This window comes from Mastacembelus armatus, chromosome 17, assembly GCF_900324485.2.
Source record: "Mastacembelus armatus chromosome 17, fMasArm1.2, whole genome shotgun sequence".
NCBI lineage: Eukaryota > Metazoa > Chordata > Actinopteri > Synbranchiformes > Mastacembelidae > Mastacembelus > Mastacembelus armatus.
The window spans coordinates 18,314,421-18,333,864 of record NC_046649.1 but is presented as its reverse complement, the minus strand read 5'-3'; the positions used below and the strand labels follow the sequence as shown (position 1 = coordinate 18,333,864).

The 19,444-nt window shown below is 38.7% G+C and overlaps 1 protein-coding gene across 3 annotated transcripts; it reads right to left on the bottom strand.

Annotated features, from left to right (window-relative positions):
• Window positions 1–2,039: 2,039 nt before the first annotated feature.
• ranbp3b (RAN binding protein 3b) lies at window positions 2,040–14,300 on the bottom strand. Of its 3 annotated transcripts, none has more exons than XM_026314115.1 (17): window positions 14,257–14,300; window positions 12,323–12,378; window positions 11,921–11,957; window positions 11,743–11,820; window positions 11,564–11,635; window positions 9,363–9,428; window positions 9,058–9,150; window positions 8,808–8,917; window positions 8,309–8,437; window positions 7,806–7,906; window positions 7,640–7,715; window positions 7,438–7,534; window positions 6,675–6,799; window positions 6,458–6,578; window positions 5,778–5,920; window positions 4,297–4,489; window positions 2,040–3,218 (listed from the first exon to the last, which is right to left on the bottom strand). In XM_026314115.1, the coding sequence occupies exons 1-17, from the start codon at window positions 14,276–14,278 to the stop codon at window positions 3,175–3,177; spliced, it is 1,563 nt and encodes a 520-aa protein (XP_026169900.1). In that variant the 5' UTR covers window positions 14,279–14,300; the 3' UTR covers window positions 2,040–3,174. The 3 variants fall into 3 exon arrangements, with proteins under 3 accessions (XP_026169900.1, XP_026169901.1, XP_026169899.1); XM_026314116.1 differs by having other exon boundaries at window positions 12,323–12,336; window positions 14,257–14,287; XM_026314114.1 differs by lacking the exon at window positions 14,257–14,300 and having other exon boundaries at window positions 12,323–12,421.
• Window positions 14,301–19,444: the final 5,144 nt, after the last annotated feature.

Sequence of the window (19,444 nt, the reverse complement as noted above, 5' to 3'; positions counted from 1 at the left end):
GAGTTTAGAGAGTTTATTTCTGAGGATGTTGCAACATACATGAGTGAGCAGAAAGTTTCTGAAGTGGAGGAGGCTGCTGTGCTTGCTGATGAGTATGTTTTGCACCATAGAGTTGTGTAAAGTGCTAAATATCAGAAACCTAGGGGCTATGATGATTGCCCATTTGAGGAGTGGTGGCAATAGCTCAGGTCCCAGTTATTGTTAGTAAGTCTGTTAGGGATCAAATTTGCTTCTATTGTAAAAAGTCTGGTCCTGTCTGAACTGATTGTTGTGCTCTAAGTAAAAAAAACAGACAAATGCTAAGACTGTAGGTCTGATGGCTTCTGTTCCACCACAGTTAAAGAATGTAGAAAATGTTCAGCTTAGTCCCAGTCTATACACTAAAGATGATGCTGACCTTGAAAGCTGACAGGTCCAGTATGCATCAGCCTGAGTATGATCCTTTTGCCCTTTTTTATAGATGTTTTTGTAGCCCTGAGTCAGAAGATCTGGTTCCAATACGAATTCTAAGTGGCACAGGAGCAGCCCAATAATTGTTGTTCAAAGGAGTTTTGCCACTTTCTAAGGGCCAGTGAAAACGCTTGTAATTTGTGGATGTTGAATGAAGTGGCTTCTAGCACTGTTACATCTTGTATATTCTTACTCTGATTTGGGTAAAGGCCATGCATCTGTAGCTATCTGTTTTGAACTGCTTTTTGAAAATGTGAACATGATCCTGGGTAATGATCTGGCTGGTGGAGAAGTATTTCCTGTACCGATCATTGTTACTAATCCAACTGGTTCTTGTAATCAAATTGTTGTTGGTCCTGAGTTGGCTTCGGTTTTCCCTGCTTATGTTGTTAATCATGCTCAATTATGTAGGGATGAAGATGTTGTAGATGTGCTGTATCTAAATGTTTTTGCTCCACCTGGTGGTAATTCAGATAGTGTCTCCTAGTTCTCCATCCTCTGTTACGGCAGATATCCGGAAGCCCACTGATTCTTTAACAGAGTCTATAGAGGTTAGGTTGTCCAGTTCTGTCAAGTGTAGTACTCCAATTAGATTTGGCAGAGATCAGCTCATAAAGGAACAGAATACTGACCCCTGTTTAGTGCCAGCTGTGGTGCCTAAAACTGAGAATGATGCATCTCGGGTTGCTTATTACTTGGAAAATGGAACTCATGTGGACGTGGTCTCCTTTGGGTGGAGAAGACTGTATGTGGAATACTGCACATCATATTGTTCCTCCTTGTGTGACCTGTGAGAAAATACAGAATTTCGTTCATGATACAGTTTTGGAGAAACTAAGACCTATTTCTGCATTTTTTGGCCTAGTATGAAGCATGACATTTCTGGGTACTGTCTTGCCACGTATGTCAGATGGCTGGTAAACCAAATCAGGTGATTCCACCTGCTCCCCTTTACCCCAGTCCAGTGGTGGGGCAACCATTTCAGAAACTTATTGATTGTTGGTCCATTGCCCAAGTTATTGTTCCGAGGCAATATGTTCTCTTAAGACTAATCTAATTATGAAGGAATTGGTACATTTCTTCAGCGTTTGGCTTGCCTCAAGCGAGTCAGACAGACAGGTCAGTGTAGCCAGAGAACACAATGTATCTAGTAAGTTTTTTTGGCCTCTTTATTCATTTGGTAACACTGTGCAATTTGTAAAGGCATAATTCAAATGACAATTTAATTTTAGTTTGCATTAAAATAAAGCTGGCATTAAATGTGCAGTTGATCTAACATTCATTTAAAATAATTTAAACTGAATTGCCACTTTGTATACTGAATTACCAGTTGCAGCACTTATTTCCATTTGCATAAAAAGGCCAAAAAAATCCATATGGATCAACTGTGAGCCAGAATTAGCACAAAATACTATAGATGAATGACTCAAGGTTGAAATCCATTGTTTACTACTTATTGTACTATTTCAGCAGAGCTAATATAATGAGTGTCAAACTATAACATATTCTGCAAGTGTCTTAAAAAAAATCTGGGTTTTTAGTTTTGTTCTTGGACTGATAGTGACATTTTAGAAGGAAAAAAATGTTGATGTCAGTCCAAAATGTTTTATTTTGTAAATGGGGCAGTTGTAGGAGATGAGGAAACATGGTGTGCTACCAAATGATAATTATACTTAAATGTACATGACATTCAAAGGGTATTACAGTTAACACTCGGATTTTCCACACATGAAGCTAGGTCTTCATTCCAACACGTTTTCCAAATGTAAATGGATAAAAAGTTTGTATATTTTCAAAATAATATGTATCAACACGAATGCTTGTGATGCTGAAAAGAAAAAGAAACATAGCAGTTACATGCAAAATGTAGACTGAGTTAATTTTCTTGATTTGGGTGGGGGTGGGGGGTACATATTTTAAAAAAAAAAAAAAAAAAAAAAAAAAAAAACCCACAAAGGGAACCACAAAATTTTCTTCCCCTTTGTCCTTCAATCACTAACTCACATTAGCAGAAACTGCATTGTTTCAGTCTTTTATTCACTATAATATAGGTCAATAGGAAATGTAAGAAACTGATATTAATGACAACTTGAGTGGACTTGGCTAGCCATTACAAACAGCACGTGTTGAGATGCCTCATGAAAACGACAGCCCAAAATAAATTACATCTGCCAAAACGTGACACACAGACTGGGAGGGCCCAAGGAGACTTGGACTCAGTGTAAGAACAACTGACTGGACGACTAGTCAAATACGCTATGAATGAAGCTCCTCTGGATATGTGGCGCCCAGAGGTACAGCTGTAGAGTGAGTAAAAAGGTCCCAAAGTAGAAACTGCAGTCTTAACATGTGCCATACTTTAAAATGTAGAGGAAAACACCCTTACACTCATCAATATGATGAGCAGAAAAGTCCCAAACCAAAGCTTTGAAGTCTTTATTTTTGCTATCGGGGAGGAGAAAAAAATACTCGAAAACAAAAATAAAAGACAAAACAGGAGAGGGAGGGAGAAAGACTCCGGATATTACGCTGAATGCAGAGAAGATGAACTGCACGAGTTGGGTGAGACACTCCGGCACAGGGGGTTATTTCCTGGAGCTAGACTTCTAATATCCAAAAGTACTGGTCTGGAGGACCCATGTTGGTCGAGGGGTGTCCATGGAGACGCCTACAGCAAAATGCTTCAGCAACAGCAGCATCTTCGCAGGCTGTCCGCGACTGACGCTATGTGCTTCCTGCCGCCTGGCTCTCTCCTCCCTCTGAATTACCTGCAAGACGAAAGTGACAGGTGAGTGGTTTGGATGTGTCCATTAGGGATGTGCATAGTTCAGGATTTGTGTCTGTACTTGTTGACAGATAAATGTTGTGGTTTTCATAAACATGCAACATCACCATAAACACCGCTAAAAATAAAATTAACTAACATTCATCTCCTAATCCATACTCAAACCAGTAAACTAAACTAGAAAGTAATAAATGCATGTGACTCTTCTGCAAAAAGGAGAGTAGCCTGTCTATGATAAGGTTCAGTCAATCAGAAACTGTAAGATCACATTGTCTTCCACCACTCCACCCTTATTTCAGATAGCATCTTCAGCTTCTGATTGACTGAACACATCTGATCCAGGTAACTGGCAGTGAGAAGGGCAGGGATAGTTGGAAAACAAGCAGGCCAAGTAGGTGGGGCATGGTCTATGTAAATATCTCTCTGACACTTGACAGTCACAAAAAGGCATACCGCTATTAACTACCAAAAATAAAGGCTAGACCAGGGCTAACAGGCAAATGGTGGCCTAATGTTCTCCTGCTCAGTTAAGTTCTATGTGCTCTGGTGTCATCATCTTCTAAGTTAAAACAGTTGCACAGCAACTTTGTTCGAGTAGCTATAAATAGCACTGACTCTAGTGTAATATCTGCAACCACATGACACAGGCTGACTGAGCAGTGAGCACAGCATGTAGGTAAACTAGTTAACATGTAGGTAAACTAGTTAACATTAGTAACTACACTGCTCCTATCAAACTCTGCTTCACATATTACAAGTCCAATAGAAAAACAAGACAGTTTTAACTCTTGCTTCTACACTCCAGTCTCACCATCCTCCTCTCACATCAGCACAGCCAGGTAGGCTCATGGTTACAAGTAACAGCAGATATTTCCTGTTTTTTCTTCAACAAATAATTTTAAAAAAAAATTGAATTAAATTTATAACATATAGATTTAGAATTGGCTCCACCTCCAAAATCCACAATAAAACCATAAACACTCCCAAATCATGGCATTCATTAGGTTTAAGAGTAAACAAATGATTATTCAATTGCACAGAAGAGAAACAGAATTACTTACTAGTAGCAGGAGTGGAGGCTGAAGCGGAGGCAGAGGCATCATCTTCCTCATCACTGTCATCCCCGGACTGCGGCACCTCAGTCTCAGGGATGGTTGTTGCCGGGGTCTCGGGCTCCTGCTCTGCCCTGCTCTTCAGGGCTAAGATACGGTGATGTAATGCTGCAGCCAACTGACCTATGTCCTTGGAGCTACCCTGAAGGAGGAGGACAAAAAAAAAAAAAACGTGATCATTGCTGTTTTGGAGATGACACTATAGATAGATGTTTCACATTAAAGGTTTGTCTGACAAGACAGGCATTATTCAATTTTATCCACTTGAAGGGTTTTAATGTGAAACATCTGTTAAGCGTCGCATAGCCCTAACTGACAAGTAAATGTCAGTATTTCTGTTAAAGAAGAACTCGTAGTAAGTTTGTGTTATCCAAAACAGAATGTAGCCAGTGATGAACCTAAATAAAAATAATCTTTCAATAGGCCTGTTTTAAATTAAGTCTTGATTCACTCTGCATGTGAGGCACATAATGCTCAACAGATGGAAGTGCGAACTGGATATTGAAATGAGTACAGTTAATGAGAAATTTTGTTTTGTCTAATGTGTAAAACATCTAAATTATAAAAACTAAAAAACTGTATACATTCTAGTAACTAGTAATTAGAGGCTGTTCACATGTTACTTGGAAAAATGTGGAAAACGACAGCCGTACAAATCTCTTCTTCCCAAAGTGCTCCTGTGGTTTCTCACATTGCTAAGCAACTGAAAGCTGCACACTGCATGACGACGAGGAAGTTGCAGGACATAAATGGATTTCCAGCAGCGAAAACCCACTGCAGTAACTCTGCTACTAGATATATTTGTCGACAAAAGAAAAAGAACACCATGTTTGCGTACACCCCATCCATCAAGCACATAAGAAAACAGAAAACTAGATGCTGTTAAGAAAAAGGTGAAGCTGATTGGTTGGTTCTTGTCACATGACATGGAGCACACTGGCTGCATTCTAAAAAGTTCAGATTTTTTTCATCTCACTCCAGCATAGGAGCACAGAGGAAAATGGGTGGGTTGCAACACAAAGGGCAAGACAGAGCACATGCTTGAGCATGTAAATCCCACATGAACAGCCTTTTACAGGAAAAATATTGTAACAGTTTTCCCAAATGTTTAAAAAAAAAAAAAAAAAAAAAAGGTGAAATAAACTTCTGAAAACACAATTGGTCCTTGTCCTTCATTGGGAAATCAACGATACATAGATAGTTCCTTTACAGTGAAATCACTGGGTATGGGATGGCAGCAGGGAATACTTCAGCTCCACATAATCCTCATTCACACAGAGACTGATGAGGAGCCTGTTCACCAAAATCAATAACTGGCAAACTCAGCCTGGTAAGTGTGGTTAATGTCCTGAATAACTGTTAGTTTGGAATTGGTGGATATTTTCTAGTGGTGGAGTCTAAAAATAAAAGTATAATGTTTGTTAACATACCGATATTAGGAAAACCTTGACCCCCTGGTCCTCCGTGTCCATGGCAGTGATTCGTACACTCTTTTCGCTGGCCTTATCGACCTGCATCTGTGGCCAAAGTTTAGTGTTGAGGATCAACCGGAGGCTGCCCTGGGTCCTCATCACTGGAAGAATTGAACCATAAACAGACAGTGAAGTGCAACCTTTCTAAGTGCATGGTTTCCTACCAGATTATCATTTTAATGCCATGAGTTTCTGTTATAAAAAATCAAACAGATACAATTAATAGTTGTAATAACTGTGGAACTATAGCCAAGCAAGAGTCCTTTTCCAAGGTCACTGATGACGTTACATGTGCTAAGATTTTATGTCATATGTTATATTCATGCATATGAAGGGTCCTATGGTCTGACATTTTAATTTATTGAACAGAATGCTGTCTCATCCGGTCCATACAAGTGTATAGCATGTGAACAGGCTCCCCCTTGTGTTCAACATCAGGCATTCTTTATCTGTGGACTTCATCACTGTAACAATTTGTTTACTTTCTTTTGTCAAGGAAAGTGTTATCTCTTATCTGGCACAAACTATCAGCCCTCCAATCAACAAATATTCAAACCATGCACAGACTGAACCACAAAAATACTGATCCTGTGCATGTTAAAAGCAAGATGTTCTTTCTTTTGTGCAGATATGTTTACCTAGACGCGACTGTAGCATGCCATCGTCTGTCGATGCCATGTCATTGAGCCTCAGCAAACCTCTACCTCTCTCTATCCATGACTGAGCAGTCTTCTCAAACACATACAACTTGCACTGCATCTGAGAGATAAGAGTGCAGACAAAAGAGGAGAGAATTACACATTTATTGACACATTTATTCACTGCAAATCTTAAAGCAAAAAGTTCACCCACTACCTGTAAAACATTGCTTTCTGATTCCTCTCCAGTTTTGACTTCAACTTTCTCTAAGATGCACTTCTTGGCTGTGGCTTTGGTGTAGGCTGCTGCAGACTCCTCCAAAGACTCTGACATGCTGTTTGCTGGCAAGATAAACACAAAAAATTAAATCAATCAACAATTTCATGAAAGATTCATATGCATGTGAATAGAAGTCCCATGTTCTTGTTCCACAAAAATTTTAGATCCACAGTGGCACCAGAGCTGTAAAACCTGCTCAAGCTCATTGGTAGAACAGAGCTACTTGAAAAAAAAAAAAAAATGTAGTCATGCCATCTATTTTCCATACCATGTGCTGTATTCCTACATTCTCCCCTAAAACAGGCAGATATTTCAATGTGTACCGTGAAGCATCTTGTGAATGAAAATGTATAGGACTATCCAAAATGTACTAGAGGGTTTATCTAAGAAAGTTAGTCATTGAGTTAGTTTGGCTCAGTAGTGGGATAAACTTTGTATCTCAAATGACAGACTAATGAATCAGTCTAAACATGATGCTGAAAGGATAAGAATTGGATAAAAAGAGAAAGATGTATTTCAGTGACTAACAGGATTACAATTTCAGTGTTACAATTCTGTTCAACTCATTATTTGCCTGGGCCTGGTCTTGACATGTTGTTTGTAGATGCTACTGGAGGGCAGCCAAGTGTCTCCTTAATCTATTAGCAGTCTAGCCAAAAAACAAGCATCCTTTCAATAATCAGTGTGGTTGTGTTTTTACCCTTCTCTGGGGTGGTTTCCTGTGATGAGGACTCTGAAGCAGGGGCAGCTGAAGCATTTTTATTTTCATCATTTGAGGACTCACTTTTTGGAGGACTCTATAAACACAAAAAAACAGACCGATTGGGAACTTATTCAAAGCTTTATCATTAGAAATGGTACAATACAGCTTACATTCTATGCATTAAATTGTAACAACTCACCAGAACTCGTTCCGACATGTTCTGGCCAAAAACAAATTTTGCCCCGCTGTCTGTATTATTTGTAGCATTTTTTGAACTGAAAAGAAGGAGAAAAAAAAAAACAGGAAGTTTAATTAAAAAGCAAAGATGAATTTCTAAAAATACTTGGTGTTCACAATTTCATTACCTTGGGGTAGAGATGTACTGTAAGAAATAATTAGTGCCCTCTGATTGAGACTCCGCTGGCACACTGTCCTTTGATTTATCTTCTGTACTGTTCTCATCCAACTAGAGAAAAAAAAAAGTACAATTGCATTAAATTTAGAATCATGTTTGACCAAAGCCTTAAGAGCCCTACAAAATTTCAACAAATTTATATTTAATGAAAATCTTGACTAACACAAAGCATAGATGATTCATTGACAGCAAGTCACCATTACCATATAGTCTACAGCTCTGGATTTTCAAAAGCTCCAAACTGATAGTGAAAATCATACAAAACAAGTCAAATTTTAAAAAAAGGGCTATAATCAAAATTTAGACCATAGTAACTTCATTTGCTAATCAGAACCAGATTCTAATTAAAGGTGTAGCCTGTCTGACAGTCTTGTTTCTATCTGCTTTTGTTGTCACGATGTGTCACAGATGATATGCCGCAGCAAAGCACATGGAAACATGAGAACAACCCACCTTTGCTCTGTCTTTGATATTCTGACCAAACACAAAAGATATTGCTTTATCTGTCTCCTTCTCTCTTCCTCCACCACCACCACCGCCACCTTTGATACCACTTGCTCCATCTTCCTCATTTCCATGTTTCTAAAATAGGAACAACAACAAAAAAAAAAGCAAAAGTCAACTTTTATCCATTTTTACAAGTGTACATTTCTGTATAATGCAAATTCTACAACTATTCTCCAGGAGTAGAGGAGAGAAAACAACTTTAAGAAAGTTCACTCACAATACAGTAATTCATTTGATGTCCCACATTTGCACAACTTTTTATGAATACCAGACTCAATACACTTTGTTATTACAGAGGAACACGAACATAACCACAACTCAAGTTCCCACAATGGTTTCCCACACTTTCTAATGCCTTAAACAAAGCCTGTGCTCAACTGACTGGCATTGTTTTTTTAAGACCAAGCCCTTCATTATAACAGGCTGAGATTTAGCCACTCCTCACCAGGGACTTGGCCAGTGTGGCTGGGTGCTCTTTGTTGTTCAGGAAGAGGGACTGGATCACAGGTGCACCATCTGATGACTTTTTCACACCATTGGTTCCACAACTGGAATCTAAATGTACAGACAAAGAAAGAAAGATAGCACATGTTTTTTTTACTGCCCCAAAGGAAATTAAGCCTGAAAGGAACATAGTGATTGAGAATATTTCGTTAAGTAGCTAATGACTGCAGGTGAATCCAAGCTTTACTTACTGGAGTCTATATGTGGTTTTGAAGGTGGCGCCTGGAGAACTGCAGGGCGGAGGACACTGCGTTGCTGCTCCTTGGGTTTCTGACTTGGGACTCCTGCAAAAGAACAAATTTATCTAAACATTTTTACCTTTTATGAGATGTTCTGCAATGACACCTACAGGCCCAGATATATCATCTCCATTTCTTAGAGGGCTCATATAAAAAAAGGTGCAAGTTTGGATTCAAGTTTTTTATTCTGTTTCAATAAACTCATTGTGACACGATATTACATAAAGAAGGCAAACGACACTGCCACCAACACCAACCTGAACTTGGCGCCTGTCCATGTATGAGAGTTGGTGGCTTTAAACGGAATCCCATAGGCTTCTCCTCTGGTAACATGAGGCACAAGAGGAAGCAGACATTAAAAAAAGATCCAGGAGTTACACAGCAGCTCCATGTTTGTCCTGGGCCTAATCAGTGTTAAAGCACAAAGCCTGAAGCACTTGCAAAAATTGAATTCTCTTCTTTCTCAGCAGTTATGAAGTTATTGCTGTGTCCAATGAGCTAAACCAAACTTCATTTTTAATTTACCAACTAGCATAGTTGATATGACACAGAGAATCACTAGGCACAGCTGTATCAGAAGAAAAACAACTACACAAAGTCAGATTTAACCACATTTGCAAAACAGCTTGGAGTTGAAAGGCTGCAGCTTGTACTTAAAATAAAAGGATGGAATTATTATGCCTAATATTTTGCTGAGCTTTCACTTGCTACATATACTTTAGTCCTGCAATTGGTTTTAGAACTAATATGTGGTTAATATCTGTTATTGTGATCTTTTTCATGTTCAAATTCTTTATGTAAAATGCTTAAAGTGATTAATAACCTCAAATGGATTCACTATCCAGTCTGTATAGCAGTTTAACTGGTGACATCAAGCCCTGCAGTCTCTGAACAGCTGAGCTGATAAGAATTATGGCTAGAGACCAAAAACAACAAAGTTGGTTACCAAATGTTCCCCATCCAAAGCAAAAATTGATGGGGTACTACATTTTTCCGACATATTAAAAACAGTTTGCTTTGACTGATTCATAAAATACAAACACATTTCAGCTAGGGTTAAAGTCCCATTGCAGCAATAATTCAGTCACTTTATGTGTTTTTGTTGTAAATTTATTTATTTTTCATCTTGCCTCAATTTCTCTGTCAATGAATGCCTGTTTTAAATATTAACTTAAATTCCTGATTGGCAAACGATTCAACTCAGATTAGCATGCTCCCTCTGATGAAACGCATGTGGTCAACCATAACAAACACACTGACATACATGAAGAGTATGCTACCAACTGCTATATGATAATGTTTGATTCTAGGTTTTGAGACAAACCACAGCAAAATGACTAACATGGAACTGAGACATGAATTCATTTTGTAACAACTTGTTTAACATCCAGCTGAGCTCATCGTGTAAAACAAATATGAGCCCTATACTCAATGTATTTTCCTTTTCAAAAAGAAAAATGCAAATAGATTTTTCAACAAACTTCAAAATAACTAACCTCAGAACAATTTAAGTAGAAAATAAACACTAACATGCACAGTAGCCCAGCAGCACAAAGTATAACTGCTAATAAATTCCTAGCAATCCATTCCTGGAGCTAACCAGCACATGACACATCGTATCTTATAAAACTTCACATATTCATCAGTCTTCACCAATATCAAGCACATAATTAACTGCTGCCATTATAAATTTGACTGTTTCCCAGCTGCACTTGGCAGTTAAAACACCCATAATCCAGAACAGAACTACATTATGTACAGGAGTGGTCACAGTTAAGGGTACAAGGTCTTAATGTTCCCACAATGAAGAGGTTTTCTCTGAAATACTGGGGATTTTGAGAAGCTACTCTTTAACAAATTCTGTTTCATTCAATACTGAAAATGACCTTATCATCCAGATGAAATCTTAGGAATTATTGGTTCTATGTGCAACCGATGACACAAACGGACAGATTACTAATTTGGCCAGACAGCCAGGAGGATGAACCTCAACTACAGGCAAAATTAAACAAACCAGCCTGAACTAATACAAAGATGTCCAACTTGAGTGAGAATGCACTCATTATTACAGTAGGTTTCTCAGTAGGTTATTACAGTAGGTATCAGAAGATGTGAGTGGTTATATATTTTATGTATTTAAATTTTTACAATTGTATGCATGTTCAGTAAACATCCAATCAATTCAATCACAATAATCCTGAAAAATTTCAATCATTCCTGTAATGTAATTGCACATTTGCATCTACCCATGAATAACATCAGACCTCTACAGCAGATACTTTAAGGGCTAGGGTAGGAGTAACTTTGCCAGATGCAAGTTAACTACAGCTGAGTTAGTTATGGTTTGTTTATTGCCTTTAACTTATAAACAACTGAATATTTAACTTTTGAAGTTAAGGTCTTTATTCTTGGGCCTTTAGAGTGTGAGGAAAAACTAATAGTGGTGTAGATGCCTCACCTGGCTCAGAGTCAGAGTTCCCTGTTGGAGACTGGCAGAAACTTGAGGGCATGAATACATTGTTCTTGGGAACTGCAAAGTACCAGACAGGCATTGCACTCAGCATACAAATCAATGTGTACACCACAAGCAAGAACCAAGAAAAACAAATGCTTTGCTTTGTCAACACATGCCCTTACCAGAATGTGGGGGTGGGAATGATGAGGTCCTTTCCCTTTTAACAGGGGGGCAATAGCTTGCCTCGTCTTTATCTGAATCTGAAAGTGGCAAAAAAATATAAATATTAAATAAGAAAAAAAATTGTTTTTGAAAGAATGCATTAGGAATAGAATTGACCACTTCAGACATTACATTTACCTTCTCCATCCTCTGCACTTGAGCCCTCTGCAGATCTCTGAAAGAATACACAAAGTCTTAGTTTTCATTTATCCCAAAAGAGCGCCATCACTCACTGAAATCCTTACAAAAGGACACAGTCACACACACACACACAAAAAAAAAACACTAGGTTGCATCTTGCTTGACCTGGATTGTTTTCAGTTTAGAGGTGCAATTGTAGATAAAAGTGATATCAATTTAAACAGGTTCTGCTTCACATGAGATTAATATATTTAAACTTTTCAGCCTTGAGCTTGATGACTGTTTCTTTACAATATGCGCTTTTTAAAAATGAATTCCTTACTTGAGCATAAAGTCTAAAAAAAAAACCTGCATCAGCATCAGAAAAAAACAAAAAAACTTGAACATAGAGAAACTTACCTTCTGTGCTTTATCTTTTTGGAAAACAAACACAGGAGGCGCTATGGCAGGCTTGTCTGTTAAGAGAAGATGTAGGCTAGTCATCCAAGTACTAACTTCAGATGTACAGTAATGTCATCTTCATGCTTTACAGCTAAAAACAAAACACCCAAGCTATGGCATACCCATACTGTGACCTTGATGTTCTCCTTTAAAGCAGTGGTACGAGTGTTGATAAAACCAGTAGGTTATGCCTATCTATAGTAATAAGCAATCAAGCACTTAGTCAAATGCCACATTACAATGCCCAATGAGGTATACCACAGGCATCATCTTAATGCAGCAAAAAGTCATGCAAAATAAAGGGAGGTGCACTAAGATGTATTTTACTTGGAAGAGTGGATGATAGATAAAAATTGTGGTTTACAAACAGTGCCTTTATAAGATATCTCTGTTAAAGCTTACATTATGGTGTGCTAAAACAGCTGGGTTAAAAATAACTAAGAGATGTAAGTGTGAAAACAAGCTCAGCAAAGTGACTTGAGAAAATTCATTTCTTTAATGTCGAATAATTTCAACCTTCCGTTAATGTGAGCCAGTCAAAAGAAACTAAATCAAAAATAAAGAATACAAACCCTTTTAGGAGCACCAGGAAATCAATCAATCAAACGAAAAATACATTGATGTAAACACCTATAAATCAAAAGACCCTAAAACTTTCAGTCACTCGGCATGGCAAAGCACAAACCAAAGTTAAGCTTGTTATATTAAAAAGGTGGGGGTTATTTATTCAACTACCATTCAACCTTGTCACAACCAAAACCAGCAATTGCCCAGCGATAATATGTCGTCACCTCAGGCCACTTAATGCGTCTACCTTCACAGTGTAACCTCTGTAAGATGTGTAATCCAATAACATGGGCAGACAAAGGTTTTCTCTGTCTGGGCTGGGCCTATTACACTGAGCAGGTGTAGCATCACTGTCGTTACCAGTTTTACCGGGACAATAATACAAACAGTAGCAGTCAAAGAGCCATGATTGTTTACTTGACCGTGTTTCGCCGTGTCTAATGCAACCGTCAAGCAGAAATTAAAATTCTGCATGACCTATATTCAACATCGACCCTTGTGCATCTTTGCAGTTTGTAGTCAGTTATTTTCACTATGAACTAAGAATCCCAGCATGCACATTGATATTCACCTCAAAAATTCAAGCGGCTGCTTGCGAGCTGTTCCCGGCTTATATTAACCAGCTAGCATTTAGCCACACTCCCCGACGGCTCCAGCAAATAGTCGGCGCCACCGGTTGTTCCCTAAAGCCGAATGGCTAGCTTACTGTGGCTAGTTAGCCTGCTAATGCCTTATAGCCCGCATGAGTCATCTTGTCCAAGAGAGAAGGACACCAGGACTCACAGTGACGGCTTCCACAGTTAGGATTTATCATCAACCTGGCCGGAATACAACAAATAATGCAAAAAAAGCAGCGATGACAGGAAAGCACTGTCTCTCTTCTGATGTTTCTTCCTACGCGCCCAAATGAACGTCAAGCAATCCCGCAATGTAATGCTAAGAGCTTCTCATGGTTGGCCTAACGTTAGCAACCTTGCGTTTATACCCACATTAAACCGTTTACCACAGCTCACCGCAAATAGCAAAAACAGACTAAAAATAGCCGTGTGCTAGCACTAGGAGGGGAGCCAGCTAGTAGCAAGTAGCAAGCCGAGGGCGTTCCGAGGCATTGCTGGTATTAGCCACAGCCCGGCCGTTAGCATTGTTAGCCAGTATGCTAACGTTGTGCTGTTACACACGCCACGAAGCTCTGATTCCCCTAAAGTCACAGTTAACACGCGGCCAAGTGGCTTCGCTTCAATTATCCAACATGCAGGTGATACACAGACACCGCTCGGAGCACCGCAACAAGCTGTGTTATTTTTCTCATACTGCCACTTACTCACCTTCGTTTGCCAAGTCCGCCATTTTACTTCGACGCTCACACACCCACAACCCACCGCGCAGATAACACAAGTGGAGGCTGTTTTCACTGACACCGTTTACAAAAGCACCGTCGGTGATTGTCACTGTATGTTTGTAATTAAGCATTTTCGATCAGCCACAAATATCAGTTTACTGTTTGGTCCTAGATCCAGCCCTATAGAAATGTAGGAACACAAGTCAACAGGACAACAAACTGTGATGTGGTTGCATTAAACTCACCAGAGGACACACATTGAATAGTTTCACAAAATAAATAAAAACACAAGCTCAAAGTCCTTGTAATAGTTTTTTTCTTTAGCTTTCAGTCACGTCCCATAGCCTTCCTCAGCTGGTAGAGCAAATGGAGATACTGTATCTCTCAGGTGCCCTGATCATTGTCATCATCGTCTATTACAAGGTCCCCGAGGCCTTGAGGACTGACACAAAGTGCCAGGCAGACATGCCACATATCTGTCGGTCTGCTCATGGCACAAAAAGCAAAAGCAATCATATTAATATAAAAGATGCCCACAGCTCAACAATATCATATCCCAGAGAAGTTCCTGCCAGCACTTAGGGCTATTCTACTCTCTCATTTACAGTTAACTTTTTCTCGACACACTAGGACTTTTTGTATATTTATCTTTCTAGTTTCAGCAGCAGCTCCACCTCCTTTCTTAGAAATGCTACTATATAGGTGGCAGTGAAGGTATTTATGGCAGCCAACAGTGTAAAGGTAAATAAACAAGGCAGAGGTCACATTTCATGCATTCTGATTGTGTCCTTCATTTAACAATCATGTTTACGTTTAGACATGGTGGAGTAGTGTTGCTTCACAGTGGCAAAGTTAAGGGGTTTCAGTCTACCAGACAGCTCGGCCTTCTTTTGACAAGAACAGTCTATGTGACAACATTAAGTACAGACACGATGTTGAGCGTGATTTATATATCTACATGTTTATTTTCATACATCATGGAAAATGATAGATATAAAGTAAACAAAATCAAAAACTTGTGCTTTGGTCTACATTAATGTTAACGATGAGAAATACTGTAATTATCCTCAATTACCAGAGTCATTTAAAGATAGCCTGTTTAGTTATTTACAGTCTGTCCAAAAGACTTTGTGTGTATTCTTGAGGTCTGCCACACATGTTGAATGAGTTTCCTACCTCATAAAACACTTGCAAAGTCTTTTTTGAATGTTTTGAAACCAGGATGGTTTACACCAGCTTGCCGTCCCCTATTTCTCTTTTATTGGTGCCTTGATACCTTTTATGGAGGCCATATTCACTATGCTGTGAATCAAACGCGAAAACATCAGCGCTTATTGAATTGTAAACAGACAAGATGCTTTGCAGGGGCGCCACTTGCTTTGAGATTTGGGAACTGTCTCTACGAAAGCAAATATGGACCTAACAGTTGACCTTTTCTAGCTGTCTTGTCCAGATATTATTAGATGACATTTGTTTAAATTCAGTCTGTTTTCATATGGATGCGTTTACAGCTTTGTCTTATCAGCTGCTTTGATTTTCAGTATACAGGCGATGCAGTTTACTTCCTCAGCCACCAGAGGGCCAACTAGCATATAAAGCCGGAATTATGCTTCCTTTATAGACAAATGTTGTCATGTACTGTAGGCTCACAGGATTCAGTATAGTTTCTTTCCAACACCAAAGTGAAAGCATGTACACACTGATAGGAAGTTTTCAAACTACAATGCAAAGGTTTTTGCATAGTACTGTTCAATCACAGGATTTTAAAAGGATTTGTATCAAACCGAGGGAACTGAGAGTTCATAGAATCATGAGACATGAGACTCTTACTTTATATCTTTCCTACAATATAAAAATGATTTGGAAGGATTTTGCATGTCAACAGTATGGTCATTTAACCTGGGAATATGTTTAAAGCTACGATTGTCACATCCCATTTGTAAATTGAGACATACTGACATTTTCTCAATTTAAGTCATCTTGAAACTGTTTCATTCCTCATAACATTTGTAAAACTCTGCTAGTCATCAAGAGAACAGCATGTTTCTGGATCCAAGAAGACAATTCATCTGTTGTAATTATAATATGACATTGCCTTCCAGACATTTTATAATCTTGTGATAATGGAATAAAAACAATATCTACAATCATAGCTCCATGCTGAATGAGGAAACTTATTCTGTCATGCTCTCTCTGTCACTCATACACATTTTCCCATAAAGTTTCTCTGCTGCAGAATAACAGTCAAAACAGCAGCGCTTACACAAACATGTGTGAACTGTTTTCATTAGAAAGTGACCAAATACACAGGAAAAAAGAGAAAAAAGACAGGAATCACTGAGCAAATACAGCGCAGACATAAACATAAATCAGTTGTTTGTCTTGTTTGTTCAATTATGGCTAGAGAACATTGACTAGACCACGTTTCATAAGAGTTTGTATTGCACAATGTCAACCAAAAGTTTTCAAAAAGGATCTTACTTCAAATTTCCCTTCAGGCACAAGTCAAACAAGCCACTGCCTGTGTTTATGCTGCTTGCCACAGAGGCCCTCATCTGTCAGAGGAGTTTGGCTTGTACTTCGAACCATAACAGTTTCATTTTTTTTTCTTTTCCAGCACTATAGGTTTCCAGGGTAAATTGGTGAGTCAACATCCTTGTATGGGTTGCAAGTCAGGGGACCTACCTCTCAGTAAACTCTATTTATACTCTATGCTCCAAATGCTGTACATTTTTCTTGTGCCTGAAAGAAATGTCTGTGTTTCCATTAAAGCATAAAAGGCCTAAAACCACTTTTAAATAGTTGAAGAGGCTGCCTCATTTCAAAATCAATCAGAGATGACTATGACCTCCTGTATAATGCATGTCCAACAATATGTGCTCCTTTGAAGTAAAGTAAGACCTCCTCAGACAAGCCCTGTTACATAACAAATGTCTTCTTTTCCCCAGATGATTGTAACGAACACCTAAACATAAAACTGGAAAAAATGCAAGAGTAATTATGATGTGAGCATTCTTTCACAAAAAGCCCCCAAACCATCTTATTTGTTGAGTGGTAACATATGAGTGGTAATATATTTGATCTTATCTTCTGAGCAGTGTCGTCTAAGGAACATGGCTTCTGGGTAGGGCTGCATACCGCTGAATCCTAAATAAATCAGACTAAAATAAAAATGCTAGTTTGAAAACTACACTCCCAAACGTTTAGTTTATCAGCTCAGAGAAGCTTGAAGATTTGCATACCAATGGCCTGTGATTGATCCTGATGAACAAAGCTCTGCAATACTAATTTAAGGGGGGCCTGGGAGACTTGCAGTACACGCGACATGTCAGTGCCAAATAACTACATTTTGACATAGCTTTTAATGTGTCTCAGCCCTCATGCCAGAAAAAAATCATAATATTGGAAGCTTGTTCAAAACCCCATATTATGTTAAAAGCTAGTGTCAAGATTTTACTAATTACCTCTCTCTACAATAGCTGTACATGGCAAAGACATTCAGTGTTAGGGAAAGATTATGGTTTAGGTTAAGGGGGGAAAAAATGGCAAAAATGAATTGCAGACCTGGGATGAAAAAGCTTTCTTTTCACTTGGCAGCATAGAAGGCACACAACATTCTTCAGTGGAACATAATGTTATTTGTCTAGTGTTAACACAACAAATGTTGGGCTGTGTGCTTATTGCATGTCAATTGTGACAGGTTTTGTTACCCGATGGAAGAAATTACACATTCTACGCAGACCACAAATACTTTGGGAAAATACTGAATACTGAGTAGTCTAGTTCAATTAGGTTTTAACTTCTGGGAAAACAGCACATCGTCAGTGGTGACCTTATGCTGCATAGTGGATGTCATAAAAAATTCCAACCAAAACAATGATGATCATTTGTCAACAAGCCTACATTGCTATCCAATTCCTATCAATTCAAACTGGCTTTTTCTCCATAGACTAGTAGGCATTGGATTATTCTTTAGGTCGATCACCCAGGGTCTAATGTCCCAACATAAACAACTGCTTTTTCTGTTGCTGCCTTTGTCAGGCATTTTTTTATGTAGTTTTACTGGTGATATGTAATGGCTGGGTTGTGAAAAGTATTCTACTTTCCTAATTTTTATTTTAATTGTTGTTAATTCATTTTAATTTTACAGATAGATGCAGCTTACAAATGGATGGTTGCAACAGCTCAGTCTAGAGCATTTGAGACAAGTCTTCCTTCATTTCTACTTCAGGTTTTTTGTATTATTTGCCAAAGCAATGTTTATAACACACCGATCAATGACTTATTGGAGATGTCTTCTTTCATATGCATGTAAAACGGCAGCAACAGTCAAGGGAGAAAATGACAAATCATGTCTGAAAGGAATGCTGAAGACAGTACAGTGTATCATCACCCAGACTGAGTCCAAGTACCCTTGGCAGTGGACCATCATCTTCTGACAAATACTCAATGCCATTAATCCTTGAGACTTTTTTTTACCATGCAAAACCAGGAACAGAGGTAATCCCAGCCAACTTAATATTTATTTTCTTGTTGAAGTTACAGGTAGTTTTGCCAGCCAACATCCTGATCTCTTTTATGTTGTACTGTGATCGAATACATGCAGCTTGCAGGGAACATTCGCAGCAAGATCAGAATCGCAGAAAAACACTGAGGCAATTTGTGAATAAATCAAATGAACATGTATGAACCACTTTAGAACCTGGGTGCAAATCAGAAGAAACAGTTGTTGCTCAGGAGTAGTAGCACATGAAAAAAACTGAAGTGAGCACCAACACACTGCTGGCAAATGAAATAAAAAGGGCAGACGCATGAAATGCCTCGTTGGGCTTTTAGTGGATGTGAGTACTGGTGAGAGTGTAAACAGTGAACAGTGCTATCAGATGTCCACTCAAGCACTCAGGGCTCATTAATATCTGTCACAAAGCGTTCAAAAAAATCCCTGTGAAAAAAACACCCTAAACAAACGGGAAAAAAGTGGATATGCGATATGGTATTGCTGACAAGTGTTTTTAATGCAAAGTGTCTCACCTGTCAGGACACAATATGGCTAAAGGGAGGATGCTTCATATCTGATTGTCTATAAATGTAGCATCATACATCAAAGTCAAGTTCTTCTTAGTATGCTGACAAGCATAACAGAGAAATTCAACAACCTTTTGTGATTGAATTAA